The sequence below is a fragment of the Gymnodraco acuticeps genome, unplaced genomic scaffold, assembly GCF_902827175.1.
Source record: "Gymnodraco acuticeps unplaced genomic scaffold, fGymAcu1.1, whole genome shotgun sequence".
In the NCBI taxonomy this organism is placed as follows: domain Eukaryota; kingdom Metazoa; phylum Chordata; class Actinopteri; order Perciformes; family Bathydraconidae; genus Gymnodraco; species Gymnodraco acuticeps.
In genome coordinates, this window is record NW_022990413.1 from 152,501 (window position 1) to 173,409 (window position 20,909).

The following is a 20,909-nucleotide window of genomic DNA, read 5'->3' on the forward strand; positions in this document are numbered from 1 at the left end:
ATGAATGTAACATTTCCAGTGGGATTTTAAGTCCAGTTATAAAGAGAAGCTATGGAAGATGGACTCTTGATTTTGCTTATCTGCATCATCATGACTCACACACACACATGCACACTTACACACACATGCACACTCACACACACATGCACACTCACAGACAGGGTCGTGACATATTCCTCTTCCCAGAGATCAAAGCTGTCTAGCCCTCTCCTGTCATCCCCCCCCCCCCCCCCCTGCGGTGCCATGCCCTCCCCCCCGCCCCGCCCAGCAGCACCACCACCCTCTGTGTGTCTGCTGCTTCCTCTCTCTCTTAACTTCCACTGTGTGTGTGTGTTTTGTTCTTACATTTTTGTTATTCAGCAATGAAAACAGTCTTTCACAAGCTAGGTGAAGTTAGAGCGTTATAACACCTCAAAAACCTGATATTCCTACTTCCCCTTCCATTTAAATAAAGTATTACAATAACATTCTGGATACTGAGAATACAAATATTAAATACTGAAGTAGCCACAAGTGATAAATGGCTGCAAACATATCTGGCTCCATCATCATGGATCATAAAATGTGTGTATGTATGTCATAGATAACGTCTGATAGTTAAAGGCTCTTCCGGAAACACAGGCGCCATTTCTGTTGTTTGGTGGAGTATTTGTTGCCATGTTAACAAGGGTCCCTTGATGATAATAGGTGTCTTTTTTTTTTGTTTGCCGGTGTTTATTCCTCTGTTTAACTCTGTCTCTGCATCTCCCCGGCTTTCGTCAGACATCTTCAGGGCGCTAATAACACGCTGAAGGCGGAGGTAAAGAGACTGAAAGAAACCGTGGATAAGAAGCAGAGAGACATGGAGCGCTTCAAGGTGAACAGGTGCAAAGTGGAAAAGCAATGAAGTACAAGCAGGGAGAGATAAATAAAGAGTGTCGATCACAAACAGGTTTCATTTCATAATTGTTTCCAGGCCCGGATCCGAGACCAGGGCATCCGGCAAGACGACAGAACGTGAGTCGTGTGTGTGTGTGTGTGTGTGTGTGTGTGTGTGTGTGTGTGTGTGTGTGTGTGTGTGTGTGTGTGTGTGTGTGTGTGTGTGTGTGTGTGTGTGTGTGTGTGTGTGTGTGTGTGTGTGTGTGTGTGTGTGTGTGTGTGTGTGTGTGTGTGTGTGTGTGTGTGTGTGTGTGTGTGTGTGTGTGTGTGTGTGTGTGTGTGTGTGTGTGTGTGTGTGTGTGTGTGTGTGTGTGTGTGTGTGTGTGTGTGTGTGTGTGTGTGTGTGTGTGTGTGTGTGTGTGTGTGTGTGTGTGTGTGTGTGTGTGTGTGTGTGTGTACATACATGTTACATTTGTGTGCATCCACCAGCTGATCAGAGCTTAGCATTCATATCCAACAAAAAGCCCACCATGTTTCACACACAATCTAGCCTGAACAAAGCTGATGATGATAATAACAGCAGGAGTGCGAAGTTGTGAATGAAACACCCCGCGGGCCCAGCCACCTGTGTTTCCCTGCATGTGTGTGTGTGTGTGTCACTGAATCTGAATAAGTTATTCACGCTGGGCCTTTAACAATGATTACACTCTAATCAAGGGCCCATTCTCTCCTGCTTTGCCACCCCCATGGCTGTCAAATAGCATTCATCTGAAGAGGAGAGATATATTTGTTATGTTCGTTAAGGTAATTAAAGTGAATGTGGCACAGATGGGATTGGGTGTCGGATGGAAGTGAGAAAGGAGGGTGGGAGAGGGTGTTTGTGGGGGGGCACCAGTACTCCCAGTGTGACCCCCTCAGGTCTCACTCATTAACACCCCCCCCTCACATCATTTTGAGCCCCGCCCTTCAAGAACCACCAGGCTCTGTTTCCAAAACGGATCAGATTTGTTTTGACTGGAGTAGCTTTCCAACGCTATTCAAAGCTGTCAGTCATTTTAATGATATCATTAAGGGGCCGCGACAGCAAGATGAATCGCTTTTCTTTGTCTTTCCTTCATAATTGCGAATGAGCGAAGGGGGGGGGGGGGGGAGACGGAGCGAGAGAGGCAGTTCATATAGACGTATGCATAAGAGGGGTTTTGATTGAGCGAATATAATAACATGGGACGAGATAAAAACAGTGAATGAAAGCCTCTTCCATAGTGTCTCCCCATCCATTCTCTCTTCTTTCTCCATTTTCTTTATTATGAGGATTCCTAATTTATTTCATTTCATTATTACCCGCCCTGCTCACTCTACACCTACCTAACCCAAATGCCATATGTATGAAAATCATACATCCATAAGGCAACAGATGTGTCATGATATTAGCATGGCAGCCATATACATTGGATAAATCTCATTACTGGTGGCAAAGGAGATATCTGCATTGTGTCTGCTCTGTCACTATCACTGGCAGCAATCCACACGGCGTGAAGGTTTTGTCATTAGATATGCCTTTATTAAAGAAATGTATTACGATCACACGGCCTACTGTTCCCTACTGTTGGAGTGTCACCGCTTCACTCTGTCGATGGCAGTTTGTGCCGGTAAAGCTAACACAGAGGTGAGGAAGATGAATGGAGAACATTTACATATAGTTTTATAGTTGTTAGCAAACCCTGCCTGTTGCTGGAGGAGGATGCTTTGCCTGCATTTCCCTCCTGCAACAGCCCTTAAAATGCAACAATGTCTCATGTTTGTGACATGGAGCAGTATTTCTCAACATAAATACATGACATCTTTAGTTGATTAAATGATTTGCATCCACACTTTCACATTTAACCTCAAATAATCTGAAATTATAAATAAATATGAGTGTTAATTGAAATGCATTAAGTGGTGGAAGTGGATATTGATGCTGTTTGCTGTGACTCATCCCATGTGGGGGGTGCTCATAAAGCATCAGGCTCCATCAGGCGCACCATTAACAATGTGCTTCCAATTAAGAGCAGCCAGTGATCACAGCAGAGGATTTGTACAACCACGGAGAACTAAAGTGAAGTAGCAGCAGAGATAAGAAGGAGACTGTGTGATAGGAATCATGTCTTGCATAACATTTGAGATGAGAGCCGTAAATAAGAACGATGAGTGTGTGTTTGCAGCAATGTAGTTTATCGCGTAGTTTAGAGAGCATGGCAGCTTGGCTCTGACACTAATGACTGTAATTATGCACACACTGATTGGGTTAGGCCGCTAATTACACACATCCATGTTTGCGTGTGAACACATGTTTACACAGGCGTCACGCCAAGCACCGAGCGCATCGCTGCCTTCTCACATCAGGAGCATAAATCTCACACAGTTGTCTCAGCGGCGGTGATGTTTCATGATCTGCTGAAGACCACATTACCATCGAGGGGAGAGTTTAAATCATGTGAAGAATCTGTGGCGCTTCTGATTTTTATGCTCGTGCTTAAAGTTTACGCCTCCTGTTTTTACTTTGCTTTTAAGGCGTTTAGGATATAAAAGATCAAAGGGAATTCGAGCATTTCTTCCTATTAATGTTCTTTGTGTCGTCAGTATGGTGTGAAATTAAAAGGATTTGAAAGGGTCAGCTGCAATTATCCTCAGTTCATAAGTGTCAATTTCAGAAAATTAGGTTTCTTTAAGAAAATTAAAAAATGCTTACATTGGACAAGCTTGATTAGTCATTCGGTTAATAGGATGGAGTGATTCAGATAGTAGGCCGTCAGTTGTATTCATGCAAGTCTTTCATATTTATTCTCATGGTCCATTTTCAGTTTGTACATATATGGACAAATGAATGAAAATGAATATGGTATCTATATACTTTCATATTCACGTGTAAAGGCTTGGAACTACACATCAACACAGATTGTCAGTTCTACTGTAAATGGTTTGAAGTTCTTGTCCTCTTAGAAAACCATAAGAGATATCTAGAAATATTACAGTGGAGTGTGTTTTAATTCAGTGGTGCTCCCATTAATGTTGTTATTGTCTCTTGGTTGAGGTTTATTATAGACGGCTACAAATGCACGGCAGCTGAATTGTCCCGCTAATGAATCTCATAAAGTTTTCAGGCAAAAATGTCAGTTCACATATTAGCATCTCCCTCAAGTGTCTCCTCAGATCTTAAATGTTTAAAGTTATCGCTAATAGGGCCAAAAGCTTGTGTGTGTGTGTGTTTCAGCTCACCCACATCCACTGGAAAAAAAATAATGTCATTTATTAGCGTCTCCATGAGCGTGCGCGTCTTCTCAACTGAAGCAAAACGGGACTGTCTTTCCATCCGCTGCTCTGATAGGAAATCCCAGCTTGCTCTTTACAAGAAAATTAACATTGGGGAGGTACGGTGGTACTTTAATGGGCTAAGAAGTCTTCAATAAAGTATTTAGAAGGTTTTCCGAATGCTAACTGGACAGGTTCAGTGGGGCATGAAAGAAAGAGCGTAAAGCGGGGGCAGCAAGCGCTTCAGCCCGTACAGAGCACCATTATCCACCGTCGTTAATTTAATAGACATTCCTTTGTCGGCCCTGGGTCTGAAGACAGCAGACCCCAACATTTGTTTGTCATTTCCAAAAACGTTTTTAATAAACAGTTAAAATCTTAAATGGCTTCTTGTACTCTTAATGTTCCCTGGCTGCGGTGGTTCTGTTTCTCTTTTTTTTCTGTATTACATGCGCTTTCATCATTTAATGATTTCTGGAACTCATTTGCTCACCCATCTTTGAGTTTAGTAATAAGTTATAATGAAGATGGTTATAATGAAGATGATGTGCGCTAACTTCTTTTTGCCCTAGATTCGAAGGACTTTTGATTGGAGCTGTTCTGTCTTGCAAATGCATATTGTGTAAAAACACTAGAGTTTAAAAGTTTACGATGGCAGGAAAATGCTAAATATTCATGATAAACTACAAAAGCCAGTTTCAGATTGTTACAGAAAGCTACATTTTTATGATTCCTTTCTCTTAAACTACTACAAATACTTAGATTCTCTTAAAAAATGTATTTCTAATTCATGTTTGTGCACATGCTTGTGTTTCAGCTTAGAAAAGCAGGGCTGCGTTGCTCAAAATCTCAGCAAAATGGAGGACATGCAGACCAGACTGCGAAGCAACCTGGAGGCCGTTGGAATGCTAAATCAACAAGTAAGAGTCCACACACACACACACACAAACACACACACACACACACACACACACACACACACACACACACACACACACACACACACACACACACACACACCAGGTCCTGACAGTCCTTGTACAGATACAAGCACACACCCACACACCGGCCCACCTGCTGTTGAGCTCTCACAGAAGAGGAAGCTTTCATGCGTCCAACTTCAAACGCACACGCGCACACTTACACACCAGCGCGCACAGACATCCATTTCCTCTTCCTACGATAAAAGTTAAAAGTCAGCAGCGGGTTGGGGGGGGAGGCGTGTAGGGAAGGAGGAACAAATCGTATCGGGAAAAAGCAGTGACGTTTCTTTCCACTGGTAAATGATTTCCCTTTCATGAGACTGAGAGAGGGATGTATATCAATACAGCCGCGCTGATCTCTCCGTGACAGCATAGGGAAATGGCCCGCTGTGATAAAACAATGTGTGGGGAAAAAAACACAGAGGAATATTCTAAGGAAAAGCTGACATTCTTTTTTACTTCACAAGAGTCAACAAATCACTAAAGGAGAGACAAATCAAAAGTACTCCTCAGCCCCCTCAGTTCTCCAAAACTCCAGGGCCTGGGGAACGGCTCACCCGACTTTTGTTAGTTTGCACGATGGCCCGCTGATTGACGGGCTACGACAAAAGCTGGTACTTGTTGAAGTTTGTAATGTTGTTTCAGGGAAAAGAAAAGAGCGTGAGCTGCACTTATGACGCAGAGGAAGAGAGGAGTGTTGTTTAACAGGTCAGGTGTGTAATAGCACCTCTTAATCTCTAGTGTGAATCATTACACACATCGATCCAACATCCTACAAACATACAAGCACACTTGGAAGGGGATAGGGTGTAGACGGTTCATTTACACAAGGCTATTCCCTTCACTGGACACACACTCACAGATATCAAAGAAGAAGCTGAATGGAATGTCTCAGTTTATCTATGTGCAAAGCGTCTGGTTATAAATCAGGCCTGTGTCTCTGCTTTGGATCGGTCTCATTTACTCATAGTCACAAACTGGTTCAGTGCTGTTGCTTCCCCACTCGCCCACAGGCGCACATTAACACACGGCGAACAACGCGCGCACGCATGATTTACATCCGACTGTCAAGCTAATTTCATGCAAACTTTTGAAATGTCACACGAAATTAGATCCGAGTAAAGTGATTTTCCATCAACTGGGATGAAGATGAACATCAGAGGGAAAAACTGAGAATCTTTCAAGACTTGATTAGCATTAAGCGGGCTGTTATTGTGCTTTAGCACCAGCTCGTGTCCAGGTTATTTCATGCTTTCATGCAAAGATGAAAAGGATATGCATTATCTCCTCTACAAGCAGCTGCAGGGAGAGATGGATCGACAGGTATTGCAGAGTATTTCCACATTTCAAAAACTCCTTCTGTTGTTTTTAATGGGAAGATCATATGACAAGACTTCCATGATTTCCTGTTAGTGTTTTTATCATGTTCTGTTGCCTATTAACGTTTTTTTCCTTTTTTAACAAATTGTACGGTGTCCTTGGGTGTCATGAAAGGCGCCTAAAAATAAAATGTATTATTATTAAGACTCCTTTAACCTTTGTGTCGTCTTCAGGTACATTTTCACCCATTTCTCAATGATTTTATTTATGAATGAGGGGTTATTTCATCCAAAATGTTGAGATAAGTGTTTTTTTAATGCTATTTTTTTAATATATGGATGGTTCCATGTTCAATCTTTGCAAGAAAAATGAATGATGACTACTTACATTGAATTATTGGTGTTTAATCCAATTGTTTCATTATGTACTGCCATCAAGTCGTTTTAAATGACAATGATGTTTTTCTTTGTGCAAACAAGGCAAACTAACAATAGAGTGGTGCAGTGACGCGTCCTAAAACCCAGAAGCAAGCTGCGCATGGGTTCCCTCGACAAAAAAGCAATGGGATTTCGGGAAATAACTCGAAATAAGGTCTGTGGAAAACGAACAAAATGTGCATTTATCTTTTCCACAGACCTTATTTCGAGCTATTATCCAAAATCCTATGGAGAAACCCCATTGCTTTTTTGTCGAGGGAACCCATGCGCAGCTTACTTCCGGGTTTTAGTACGCGTCACTGCACCACTCTATAAATGCAAACGGAAGACTTGTGATAATGAATTGGAATAAGTTGGCTCAATAGGTTTAACACAGATTTGCATGATGATGTATATGCTTTATGAACCAGGAGGAACAACTGTTAAAAACAAACCACATTTAAAAACTTTTGTGCCAATGAAAAATAAATCACTTTATTTAGTTTTTCTAGCTCAGTAATTTTCACAATTTATTTTTAAATATTTGAATGGAAACCCAGCTTTCCAAGTGCAAACACACTCACGCACCAGCAATAAAACACACACCCCCCCTCCGTGTCTTTCTGCCTGTCTCTTTCTTCCCCTCTCCCCCCACTAACACACTTCCTTTTCATCCAAACGTTTGCCCACCAGTTCACCCGCAATATGTGAAGGTTGAAGGGACAAGCTGTGATTTTTAATTTCACCCCCCTCCTCTGCAATTAGAAAATCATCCAGAGCGACCAAAGATGGGGGAAATTAAACGGGTCCACTTGAATATACGGTTAATTACAAATGTCAAACTCAGTGTTTTTCATGTGGAAACTCTATTGCTCTTAGCGAAGCATAAATGAACACGTTGGAGGATGTTTGCCTGTTGAAGATAGTAAATACTCTTTAAGCGTCTTAGGATAGTTTTTGACACATCGACATGTCATTGGCTCTTTGAGGGTTAAGCCTTTGCTATTTCTAGTCATGAGATGTAATACATTGTGTGTGTGTGTGTGTGTGTGTGTGTGTGTGTGTGTGTGTGTGTGTGTGTGTGTGTGTGTGTGTGTGTGTGTGTGTGTGTGTGTGTGTGTGTGTGTGTGTGGTGTGTGTGTGTGATGTGTGTGTGTGTGTGTGTGTGTGTGTGTGTGTGTGGTGTGTGTGTGTGTGTGTGTGTGTGTGTGTGTGTGTGTGGTGTGGTGTGTGTGTGTGTGTGTGGTGTGTGTGTGTGTGTGTGTGTGTGTGTGTGTGTGTGTGTGTGTGTGTGTGTGTGTGGAAAGGGTAATGTTAGCAGAACCATCCGGAAATGTGTCTGTCTCATCTCCGTTTGTGTTTTTCTCTCCCTCTATCACACACACTCAAATGCACACATACACACACACACACACACACATGGCCAGACTTGTCGTTGTGACATCATTCTTGAACCGCAAAAGACACACACTAAAAAACAGATGTGAATAAGTGCAACTGTCATTACCCGACGTGTCTTTTTGTCCCTTTGTCCTATAATTTCTTATTTTTCTCTTCCTCATAGCTAAAAATACATTATTTCAAATCTTTTATTTGCTTTTATCTGCCTTATTACAATTTTTAGACACAGGCACATTTGCATATAATTACCACGCATGAAAAAAAATGTTTGCCTTCAAAGACAAGTTTTGACTCACACACCTCCCTACCTTTAACCAAATGTCCCTGTCAAAAAAAATGAAACACTCTCAATTTAGCTAGTCTGTAATTGTGTTTCGGGGAGCCCAATCATGTTCTGACGACGTGCGATTTGTTTTGAGTCACGGATGATTTTGTGTCAAATCGACCTCTAATGATCGCTCAAATTGGTTGTTTTCATGTAGAAATTTACACCGTCGCATGACTCCTACTTGCAAACCGTTTCAAACTGTGAACACAATACTCTCCTGAAAAACCTCCACGCAATTTTCCACCGGCATTTCCGTTTCAACAGGCGTGAAAGCAACTGTGAAAGATGAATTAAGCACATAATGGGATGTCAGCTTCTTCATCAACTTGATAGCTGTTGACTTCTGATGGTTGATATTTATTGCTATCTTCCAAATTAAGTTTTGTGATTTGGTTGATTGAGATGAAGTGGGATGTTTACATGTTGAAACTTCAAAAAGTCTCGTCCTCCGTCACTCTGTTTCTAAAGTCACACATGAAGATTTCCTTTCAAAACTATTATTATTCTTTCTGTTTGAACATGTCTCCTCCATATGTCTCTCTGACGGTCTTTTTTTTCTCTCTCCAGCTAACCTCCCTCAGCAGGGAGAACAAGCAGTTGCATAGGCAGCTGGAGGAGGAGAATTCTAAGCGTAGACAAGTGGCCCTGCCTCCTCCTCCCCCCTCCCAGCAGTCCTCCTCAGTCCACCTCCCTCCGCCTCCTCCTCCTCCTTTGGGCCTGGACACAGTGACAGGGGACATTGATGGGATTCTAACCCAGACCAAGGCTAGGGAGAGCAGGTGAGTCCCAGGCTTTGGGGGTTCAGGATCAGGCCCCCTGCCTCTCTGCATGGTGCTTGGTCTGGCAGGACAAGCAGGGATCTGAACAAATGAAGCCCCCTGAAGACTTTGACCTGTCGAGACCTCTTGACCTGCAGCTCCTCACCAGGGAGTGCGCTCGGTTTGAGGTTAATGTCCTGCAGGTCAAAGTCAAGTCCCAGGGTGCCTTTTGCCTGAGGGGCGCTCCAGAACCGGGGAATGATGATGGAATTCCCTCAAATCGTCAAAAATCAAACATTTCTCTACTGCTGTGCCATGAAGAGATTATTTCATAGAACATTCACACCTCTTAACATTTGAAATCTGATACTGAAGTGATGCCAACCTTAAAATGCTGCAATGATATGAGCAATTGCAGCTAATAACGGTAGCAATTATTTCTTTAAATAATCTTCAATTGCAACAAAACTGTAGCACTAAGCACTAAAATACACCTTCACTGCACTTATTTGTAAATCCAGACAGTCCTGATGAACTATAATCAATTTATTTCAACTAAAATGAACTAATAAGACTCATTGCAATTCTTAAGTGTCTTACACTAGAGGAGAGTTTAGGGCACATCATCAGTATCCACAGACGCAGCTCAGATGTGGATGGCTGTACCACAGTCTCTGATTACTCTGCAGCTGTGCGCCATGTGTCCTGCATCTACTGCGGTGAATGTGTCCGTACGTCTTTATGCGAGTACATTATGTGTCTGCGTGCTTCTGCCTCTCTGAAAGTACCTGTGGGGGAGTGTGTGCTCATGAGTGATTGAGTATATTAGTTGTTTATTGTAGTAGATGTTGTTTTATATTTCAAAAACTATTTATTGATTTCTCTCTTGTCGCTGTGTTTGGAGCCCATGTGTTGTAACGACGGGAAAATAAAAACGCGGGCGTACATTCTTCCACTTGATTTCATAATACTGACAATAAATCAACAGGATAGCAATGCTACATGTTCACATTGCACAATGCCAGCTGAGACACAAAGATTATGACATATTTGCAACCAGCTAATAAACGAAATTATTTAAATGAGGTTTTGACGAAGATAGGACATATTTGTCTTGCCTTCTTTCCATGGGCATCTTCAAATGACCCTAGGTTCTTTTTTGCTTCTAGTCGAACATATATACTTGAACAAGAGCACTGTTCCAACAACAGAAAAGAAGCATGCAAATATCTGATCAGCAAGAGCACTATTATACTGTGATAATGAGAATTCTAGGGAAAGCAGGTCTCAGGCCTCATCTTGCCATCTTCTCTTTCCTTCTCCCCCCACCTGTCTCCCAAACCCCCTTTTTTATCCTTCATTGGTTCAGTACATACATAGCTGTTGTATAGCTATAGTCAGGATGTCTTACATTTTAATGATTGCGAGTAGAACTGCATGTCCTTGTTAGCTTCCTCATTTGTCATGTCACACTAAAAAATACCTGTCTTTTATGTGCAAACACACAAGCGTGCACCCACTCACACATTTATATTCTTTCACAAACAGTAACACACACACACACACACACACACAAACGGCACAGTCATTAAAAATGAAACCACAGGCTTTTTGAAAACTCAGAGGACTGAGGGAAAAGTCAGCAGCGCAGCGGTGAAAAGAGTCCCCCTGGAAACAATGAGGAGAATGATCATTTGTTGTTCTTGAAAAACCCGGTGAGGTTTCACAGAGGTTAAGCTTCCCTTTGATGTGTTTTTAACTCGTTTCAGCTCTGTGGAGGGATTAGTCAGCCTCTCACACACACACAAACACACATTCAAACACATTCACACACACAAGCACATACAGGCTCTTAATTTCCACACCATGAGCTCTTCTCTCACAAAAGGCAGAAAGCACCGAACAGGCTCCTTCCTAACCTAATTTCATCAAATGAGAGTGGGTGGTACTTCACTGCTGTATGTGTGGTCCCTTAGAAATCTGTGGTAAACCAGACAAATATTGCAAGTCAGTATTTTTCCTTTTTATCCCAAATTAGCGTCAGGCTGTTTGTGAGCAGTTTGGGCCCTCAACCACGAGAGAGAGAGACGCAGAGAGAGAGAGACAGAGTTGCTGTTGATCATCACGGCACTCATTACAGTGTTTACGAGGCGTTATCTAATCCCTATTTCAAGATACAAATGGTGTGTGTGTGTGTGTGTGTGTGTGTGTGTGTGTGTGTGTGTGTGTGTGTGTGTGTGTGTGTGTGTGTGTGTGTGTGTGTGTGTGTGTGTGTGTGTGTGTGTGTGTGTGTGTGTGTGTGTGTGTGTGTGTGTGTGGTGTGTGTGTGTGTGTGTGTGTGTGTGTGTGTGTGTGTGTGTGTGTGTGTGTGTGTGTGTGTGTGTGTGTGTGTGTGTGTGTGTGTGTGTGTGTGTGTGTGTGATCAGCTCCAGTCTGGGCTTCCCTGTAGGTCTGTGCGGTTGCCCATGCTAATAATCACACAAAAGTTCACAGCCCATGTTGTAAGCAGCTTTGCAAAAGCTAGTGTTTGCAAATGATTCTTAGTGTTTGAGTTTAACAAACTTAGAGTACCAGATGTGTGGGAATAGACCGTAGAGGCCATTTTATGTTGTTATATTGCACTTCTATGAATTAGTAATTGACTTGCACTAAAAGTTTTTTTTATTGTAACAGCAACTAAATAGTGGTAAGGGAGAAGAGCTTTGGCTCTGTGTAGCCACTGGACCACTTTAATGCCACAATAATAAGTACTTGCAATTTTATATTTGTTATCATATTAATCATGGCTGCATGATTTGGAAAAAATGTGTCGAAGAAAACCGTTTGTCGGCTCGGATTTTCCTGCAGTCTCACAATAACTAATATAGAATACAATTTTCACCATCATTTATTTTACCAAATATTGCACTTGTCCATTACGATTAAATCTCAATTAATTGTGCAGCCCTTATTCTAACTTTTCCACACATACGGTTGTTGCATAGTTTCAAAGTCAAATGCATCAGTCTTTGTGCAACTGAGAATAACTCATAGAAAACAGGGACCTCACCAAAAAGACTTGCCCTTCAGGAATATATATAAATATAAACAGCCATTTTTAAAATTGTCATATCATGACAACCTACATATACAACATGTGGAACAGCCTGTTTATCATATGAGAAATGCCGGGTCTAGCCCAGTGTTCTGCCACCGTTACGATGACTTTTAGTGGGAGAGGCGGTTCTGTCACAGCACGAGCAGAAAGTGACATCAGAGGCTGAGAGAGAGAGAGTGACAGGAGTGCTGGCAACATGTCTCCTCTAAAAGTTAGGTCACTCAAACAAAAGAATAGGAAAAAAGACAGTTATTCACACACTTTTAAAAAGGTGGGTTTATGTTATGTGGGTTTTTTTTATAGACTATACAGCGACACTATAACAATATGTGACATTCTGTCAATACACAGGCTTTTTAATCTGTAGGCAGAGATTTAAAGAGATCAGTTTGATAAATAAATGTCTGAAAGCAATGTTTAAACTTGAGTTATACAGATTACTTGCTATAGTGTAGGTCTAATTAATGTTCATGAGTAAACAGAAGCAAAGCTGTACCTTGAAAATATATTAATTAATAATATGAGTATATTAGATTTTTGCTATTGGATGTTCCTTTGCTCTCACTGGAAAATGTATTTCTTTCTGCTTATTAACTCTCATTCTCTGGTTAAAGGGGCTGAAATAGTACATCGTTAATAGACAGGATCCTACATGTAGTGCCCATTGAAATATTGTTTGAATGAATTACGTTTCTTTTCTTATTTAAAGATTACTCTTTACTAAATGTCAGTTGTGAATGAATTGTGTTTATCTTAATGCTTTATGTAGGGGACATATGACCGATGTTTGTGTCCGTTTCCATCTCTTAATGGATAAAATGACCATCAGTCCAATTTCTCTCAAACGCTGAAGTGTTTCCTCAGGGAGTAAAGGACGGGGTAAGAGAAATGGGGGGAAATGGTACGGTTTCAGACAGTATGAAACCTAGAGGGGAAAAAAGAGATTACGAGACAATTTGAGGGAGAGGAGAAGAGTTAAGGACTACAGGGAAAGAGGAAAGGAAGTAGTGAAAAAGGGGTGCATGAAGAGAGAAGAGGCTGAAAGAACGTGGCCGGGGATTTAGGGACTAAGTTTAAGAATGAAAGGCGAGTGAGAGATGGATGCTGAGGGACACCGACAAAAGGAAGGAAGTGAAGGAGGTGCAGTGTGTGATTTAGAGAGTGGAGAGGTTAAGATGGGGAAAAGACGAGGAAGAGAGTAATGGGACATTTAGGAAAAGGTGGTGAGACGGAAAGAAAAGTGAAAGGTGAGAGAAGCGTGTGACGGGGCAGAATGAGAGATGGAGGAACCAGGGAGACACTGGAGATTTAGCGAAGGGAAAGATGGGGGAAAAGAGCAGAATGAGAGGAAGAAAGAATGAGAGAGTAGTGGGAGATTTAGGGGTATATATGGAAGAGAGAGTCTGGAAGAAGAGCATATTGTCCTTATCGGCCTGCTCCAGAAAGCCTGCTCCCTAATGGGGCCGGGGTGAAGGGGAAATGAGGACTAGGCCTGATGCTACCTGATTAGCCATCGACTCAAGCACACATCAAAGGGAGGAGGAAGGAGTGCAAGGTGTGTATGTGGGCTGAAGGTGAGTCATCATCATCACCTCATCCAGCAGAACCACGAAAGAAAATCACTCTCACTGTCCCCACACACACATACACAGACTCATGGCCATTTTCTTCAACCTTGAAAGGGAAAGCTGCTCTGAATAAGGAGATCCTCTGAATGCGGGTGAGTGGGAGAGAGGAAGGGAGGGGTAAATAGACAAAAAGGAGGCGGGGAGTGAGAAAGGGAGGAAGAAGAGTACAAGGAGGGAGACATCAAAAAGAGTCATCATGCTCCATATTAGCGAAATAATGAAATTTGCCTTTTAGCTAATGACATCTCGGGACAGCTCTGTTAGTTTTCACATAAATTACAGCGGGCCGGACTGCATCTCACTCACTACCTCGGCACAAGCCACACACACACACACACACACACACACACACACACACACACACACACACACACACACACACACACACACACACACACACACCCACACACACACGAAGAGTGATCAGTGGCGCAGCGGCGACCGGTCGGTGTCCCCGTTTGAAATTCAACACTCTCAGGGACCTATATCCCTTTTCTATTCCACACCCTGAATTCATTACTGTCACACACACTTACACACCTATAATCATATTCATCACACTCACCGGAGCCTCCCCTACCTATCTCCCTAAATTTCTATCCAAGGGAGCCCCAATATGGCAGCTGATGACCTTCATTAGTCTCCCCTTTTCTCTTTCACCTACTGTATTTCATCTCCCTCACACTGTGCATGCTCACAGACATCAGATTTTTGTTCTCTTTCTCTTATTTTCCTCTGTCACACACATTCAAACACTTTGTCTCACATGTTCTTTCATGCACCATTTCCTATGCCTTTCTTTTTCCCCTTTTTTCTTTTTTTAATCCGTCACTCTTTTCTCATTACTCTCTCTCTGTTTCATTAGCATACAGAGTAAGAAGATGGCGCTGGGGGTAATCTGCGCGAGTCGGCGGTGACAAAATGGAGGGCGTCATCAGAGGTCGCGGCGCTGTCATCAACCGCCAAACGTTCCGCTGATGTGTGCCTGTCACACGCTCACACTCCTGCATGCATCACACACATTTGCAGTGCACAGGGGAGAAAGAAGGCAACATGTATCCGTAATCAGGTGTGACACATCACAGCGTAAATGCCGCAATCTCACCTGACAACCACGAACACACATGAAATGTTTGCGTTGTGGACCACCGCGACTGAAACAGACATTGACAGGTATCTGAGTATATTCTGGGATGCACATAACAGCGCCTTTAATAAATACAGCCGGTTTGTCTGGTTTGTGTTTTTTTTGTTCTAGTTGTTGAATTTATTACGGTTTTAAAGGATGTAGATGTGGCAGCTCTGCGGAGGGAAACGGACTGTGATTTCCTTTAAGCCTTTTTCCATCTTCAAGTAGCTCTGATAATCAGTTCAGTAGACTGACATCGTTTACTGAGACGTTTTTATAGTCAGCGTTTGTGATCAGCAATCTGTCTTCTTTTATATGTATATATTTACAAATACAACGCTTCAGTCAGAACATGCTTCCAGGTACAAAGTCACGGGAATAGTATTAATTAATTCTCCATTTGCCTCATAGTTGAAGAGAACTGAAATAGCATTATTTATCAGGAAATTGTGATAAATGGCGAATGAAAACGACTTTAGCTTCTTAAGGCTGATGACTCTTGCTACTTTAGCTTCTAATGTCTTCTTTGATTTTGCAAAATGTCACTTTTGCTGAATGATAACCCCCTGTAGCCAAACATGACATATCGTAATACGTACTAAATGGCAAAATGTGACACAAGTACAGAAGTCATAAAGACAGCAAACTTAAATGTCACACAGAAACATTTGTAAAGTTTGCTAACATTAGCTACACGTCCTATTAGTCCAGGTAAAAGCTCATTGTATACATTTAAAAAGGAGACTTTAATTGCTTATGAAATTACTTTTTAATTTGTAAGAGAAAAATAATTATCTGATTTTTTAAATGTTACAACCTTGCCTCAGGATTCTCAAAAGCAGTACGCATGCTAATGACTTAGCATGAGGTTTGAACATGCTTACTGCCTTTATTCCTACTTATATGTTAGAAGGCGTTTGCAATGTTAGTGCTGCACCATTTTCCAAATATTTCCAAACAACTGTACAATGATGACGAGAAAACGGACGTTTGCACCTGTGGTTGACCAATGTTGGAAGCTCATATTACGTTTATTTTCAGAGCTAAAGTCTTGGGTGAGTTGATCAGCTGATGGCCTCCGACTGATCTTGATTAGATATTGCCTCCTTATTAATATCTGCACTTGCTTCACAAGCTAACTGTGTCTCAGCCAGGTGAATTGTGATGGGTTTAGACAAATGAGTGTTTGTGTATAAAGAGGATGAGGAGAAGGGGGAAAAAAAAAGTGGAGGTGAGTACAAAACAAGTAGCCAAGGAAAGGGAGACATGGAGAGGACAAACAGAGTGAAGGATGGATTCCCAGGAGGCAGTGTTAAGTTGTATTGGTGTGTGAGCTTGTCACTAATAGTGTCCCTGCCATGGTTATGAGAGCTAGACATACTTTGGTGCTAATAGACAGATTATAGAAAGAAACGAAGCATGTCCTGAAATCCTCTTAGCAAGACTTGAGCGTTTTATTTATTTATTTCCTGCCATATTCTTTTTCTTTCCCTCTCACTTCCTCTCCCTACGTTGGTGGCCTTGGCATTGTCTCGCTGAACGTGTTTCATGTTTTGTCTGACGCTTGGCGGGTAGTGTTGTCTCCCTCTCTCTCACACTCCCCTCTTTTTCTGTGTCACACGTTTTCAAAAGGCACTTTATTTATTGTCCCGGGGGAGCACTACATTATGCATTAACCTGTTCAATTATGCATTCATTTATGCAGCCGTTGCCTTATGTAAATGCACTTTATGATTAAACAAATTGTTTCGCTGTTTGGCCGTGTGTTCCCCACATTGAGTGTTTGCTAGTGACATCATGCAGCGGTAGCAAGAGACTCCATGCCTGTTGTGTGTTTGTGAGTGTGTGTGAGTGAGTCCTATGGGTGCCCTATTTAACTGGTGAAAAGGCCTCTGAGATTGCAGAAACACTTTGTGGGCTTCACTCGCTGATACCGATCAGACAAAGCTTTCCATCCCTAATGCAGAATGTCACTAAAAAGGCCAACTGATAAAAAGGATATATTTTTTAAAGGTTGTCGGCTTAGAAACAAACTATTGCAAGGTCTTGTTTAGTAAACATTTTAGGAATTGAAATACTTCTTCTAAAACTTGTTTTTTCGCTCTCAAAATTTGTATTGAGTGATTTTCACACTTTGTATCATCGGGAAATGTATAGAACTTCATTTGAATGTACTAGTCAGTATGCAGTCACAATCAGCATTTAGTCTGGATCATTTATGACTCGTTTCAGTAATTTCAACTTTTAAAAAAAACATAAAATGCATACAAAATTCTTTCTGAGTTGCCGCACTTAGCAAAAGTGTCAGAAGTATGTTTCTTGGCAAAATGTCTGCTAAAAAAGCAAACAGTGAAATCACTATGGGTACCCCAGCCTGCCAATATATACACTTTCATGAGATCAACTAAGTGGATGTGTGCCCAATAATTACCGCTGCGGCAAAAAACATACAATCTTATAAGAGTTGAGAACCCTGAAACAACCGCTAATTCAAAACAAATCCCCTTAATAGGCAGTGTTTCGAGAGGCCTTGAAGGTCTCCTATTGACTAAAGACTGAGAGTTGCTCCAGACATCTTAATCACAGCTATATATAGAGCTTTCCTCTATCTGACAAGAGAAATGAGCAGCCATTTAAGACAGATGAACTGTGTCTGGATGGCGGTGGACTTATCTAAACCGCAGCCACACCTTTGATCTACTCCAGAATCTCCTATTGCTTTCCATCAGATACAAACTATCTGATCCACTCACGCCACTGAGGAATGAGACGTTTTTGCAGATGAATGGAATATGCATTAAGACACCTTGACTATACAGCCACTCCATTTTTCTGCCTGGCTTTTTCTCCTCACATGCAGCCATTCCTCAATCATGCAGTTGTAACACTGTAGCAGCACCACCTTCCTCCTTCTTTCCCTCCTAACTCCCATATCTGGCGGGGTGTGAGTGAGTGATGGAGTTTTAGTGGACCCTGCGAGCGTCCTGTGGTTTTTCAGTGCCACACATCAGAGGCGGAGCATTAGCCCTCTGCATGCTTCAGGAGTTTGGCTTGGCAGAGCACCAGGCCCCTAACTACCTGAGCCCCATTCTCAATATGCACCAAATGATCCCGATGTCCCACTGTTTATATGTATACTCATTAACCTTTATAAGGACCTATGTGTGTTTTTATTACATTCATTTTCAGAGTGCCCTGTCACAGAATGAGTTAAAGTAAGTTGATATTGGCTGTTTTGAAGGAAAGCAGGTTCCTATCTGCATAATAAACAGTAAATCTTCATTATCCAAACCTCAGAAAGACTGTACACACTCAACGGTTGAAGGAACAAGCTTAATGAAGAGAATATACACAGCAATGCAAAGTTATAGTCTGATCATTTTGTGTATTAATAATAAAGCTACATGGTCCTGGTGGAGATGCTGGAATGAAGGAAGCATGAGACATAAAGAAAGGATATTGCTGGTGCGTTATTCGTGTAGTTTAATATATATATATATATATATATATATATATAATTATAAACATATATATTAACTGGTGTACAGTGCATTATGTGTCTCTGAGAGAAAAGCTTTTTTCTATCCGCCTGCAGCCCATTTTGTAGTACTCGCAATTTCACGTACAGTAACTAATTAAAGACAGATGAGCGTTGGTAATCTGGTTTTAAAACCCTGCAGGGTCATGATTGTACATGAGTGTTTGATAGAGGAAAACATAAACAGCCATTTATTATTTACCACATGATATTAGTATGCTGTATGCAATCAAATCTGCAGCACTGACACTTCTGACTTTCTCTGTGATTGCAGATATTTCTGAAGCTGCTCTTTTTATGGAAGAGGATTTTAAAATGTGGCTGCGGACAACAGGTCATTTATTCTGGCTCTTGGCCCGTGGGTCATTAAAACCAGCTAGACATCTACACAGTAGGGGGGCCATATTAACAGAGTCCCTGACACTATTTTTTCCTGAAAGATATTTTAGAAAAACAGCTTTATTGTGACTGAGGGCGTCTAAAGTCACTACGGTAGACGGATGGCCTCAGGCTGTGCCACACACTGTCTCTGCGTGAGTGTGTGTCCGTGTGTGTGCATGACCTTGTGTGTGATTCTAAAGATGTATCTCCTACTCTCTTGTCAATACAAACCACATCTTTAAAGCTTGGGGTTTTAATTATGCTGCTTTATTAAATAGTAATCATTGAAATGCTACATAGGCATAATTTATTACATTTCTAATGAAGGCCAGAGGAATATGCATGCTCCACACATCATGTTCCAGCTAATTCCTGGACATTACATGTGGCTAATACACATTTGAAACATCTCTCTGGTGATGTTGCAACAGAATAATTTATCAAAACAAATGCTCTACGTTATGCTGTCCCTCAATTGAATGTGACCAGCACTAAAAGATGCAATACTTAGCCATGCAATATGCATGACATTATGCTAATGCACAACACTTGCATTCATTTATATCTGCATATGGACATATGTGTGGTTTGATTACTTAAAGCATAGACTGACTAACAATATATAAAAGTACACTCAGCAGAAGCCTTTGCTGATTGCACTTCATTGACGAGACATTTTCAAATGAAAGACTAGTATGGAAGAAACATGCATTTGAACTTCATCAATCCAAATTTGCTGAAATGTCCACGTGATTCAGGAGAAGCTAAATCATATGCAGCAATGCAACAGCATACTATATAATGATGTGTATTTATTTGCAGCTACAAGATACTGGAACCTGTTAACTTCACACAAAGACATTCAATATTTCAGTTTTATTCTTTTGTAGTGTGATCAATTAAGTATTTCAATATGCAGTTTTTCCGGTGCACAGTTTCTAATATTTTATGGTTTGAATCACCTTCAGAATGTTTTTGGCAATGAACCACAAGGGGATTTAAATATTCATATTCATGAATTTGAATCCATCACCCAAACGGATGCATCACTTGTTTTATTAAAAGCAGATCCGAATAGATAGCGCCGACTACTTCTTTTTAAAATGCAGTTCCAGTCAGAAGCTATAACGATATTAAATACTGCCTAAATGGATGTTTAGGGGGCAACACTCTCCCCATACACACTCATGTATTTTACAAACATTCAGTATGCTGGCGACACCTCAGTAGTCACATGCTCGGCTATATATCTGTGATAATGGTTACTATGCTGATGATCAGAGCTATTTACTTTAAATGGGTCATTATCAGTGGAAGACTCTACCTTGTGATGGTGATGAGGGCTTTGACAGATATATTGCCAAGCGGGAATAGGTGGTGATGATGAGCCACAGAAGTGTGCTACAATTCGGCTCTTTCATTCTCTCCTTGTGTCTCTCCACCTCATCGTCACTTCACCTCTTTGTCCTTTGGTTCAATTTTCGAATCACAAGTCAGGAGCAGTCAAGTGCTGCCATTCCCCCGCACAACGGCGTGTCTCGGAATACTAAAAGGAGACAGTGGAAACGTATTAGTTACACAAAGTCTGTGCTGTGTTTTTATTGAATTATGAAGAATTTATGGCAGCAATTTGATCTGGTGTATCACTTTCAGCTCGGTTCTTGTTCTGCATGTTTAAGATATACTGTAGTGCAGCTCTTGAGTATCTGGCTCTTTGGGGAGTTGGCGGGGAGCAAAGCATGCTGTGTGATGCTCCGCTCATCCCCAATCACAGCTTTGAG

The 20,909-nt window shown here is 41.5% G+C and overlaps 1 protein-coding gene across 8 annotated transcripts in view; it reads left to right on the forward strand.

Moving 5' to 3' along the window:
- Positions 1-15,809, forward strand: part of LOC117551857 (golgin subfamily A member 6-like protein 22) — a 103,793-nt gene extending 87,984 nt beyond the window's left edge. For 7 of the 8 annotated variants that reach the window (XM_034224922.1, XM_034224923.1, XM_034224926.1 and 4 more), the window contains 5 exons: positions 763-856; positions 956-996; positions 4,967-5,069; positions 9,165-9,376; positions 14,946-15,809. In XM_034224922.1, coding sequence (XP_034080813.1) covers positions 763-856; positions 956-996; positions 4,967-5,069; positions 9,165-9,376; positions 14,946-14,997 — 502 coding nt within the window. In that variant the 3' untranslated portion in view covers positions 14,998-15,809. Of the gene's footprint in view, positions 1-762; positions 857-955; positions 997-4,966; positions 5,070-9,164; positions 10,306-14,945 lie in introns of those variants that run through there. The other variant, XM_034224925.1, reaches the window with a different exon arrangement.
- The last annotated feature ends 5,100 nt before the right edge of the window (positions 15,810-20,909 follow it).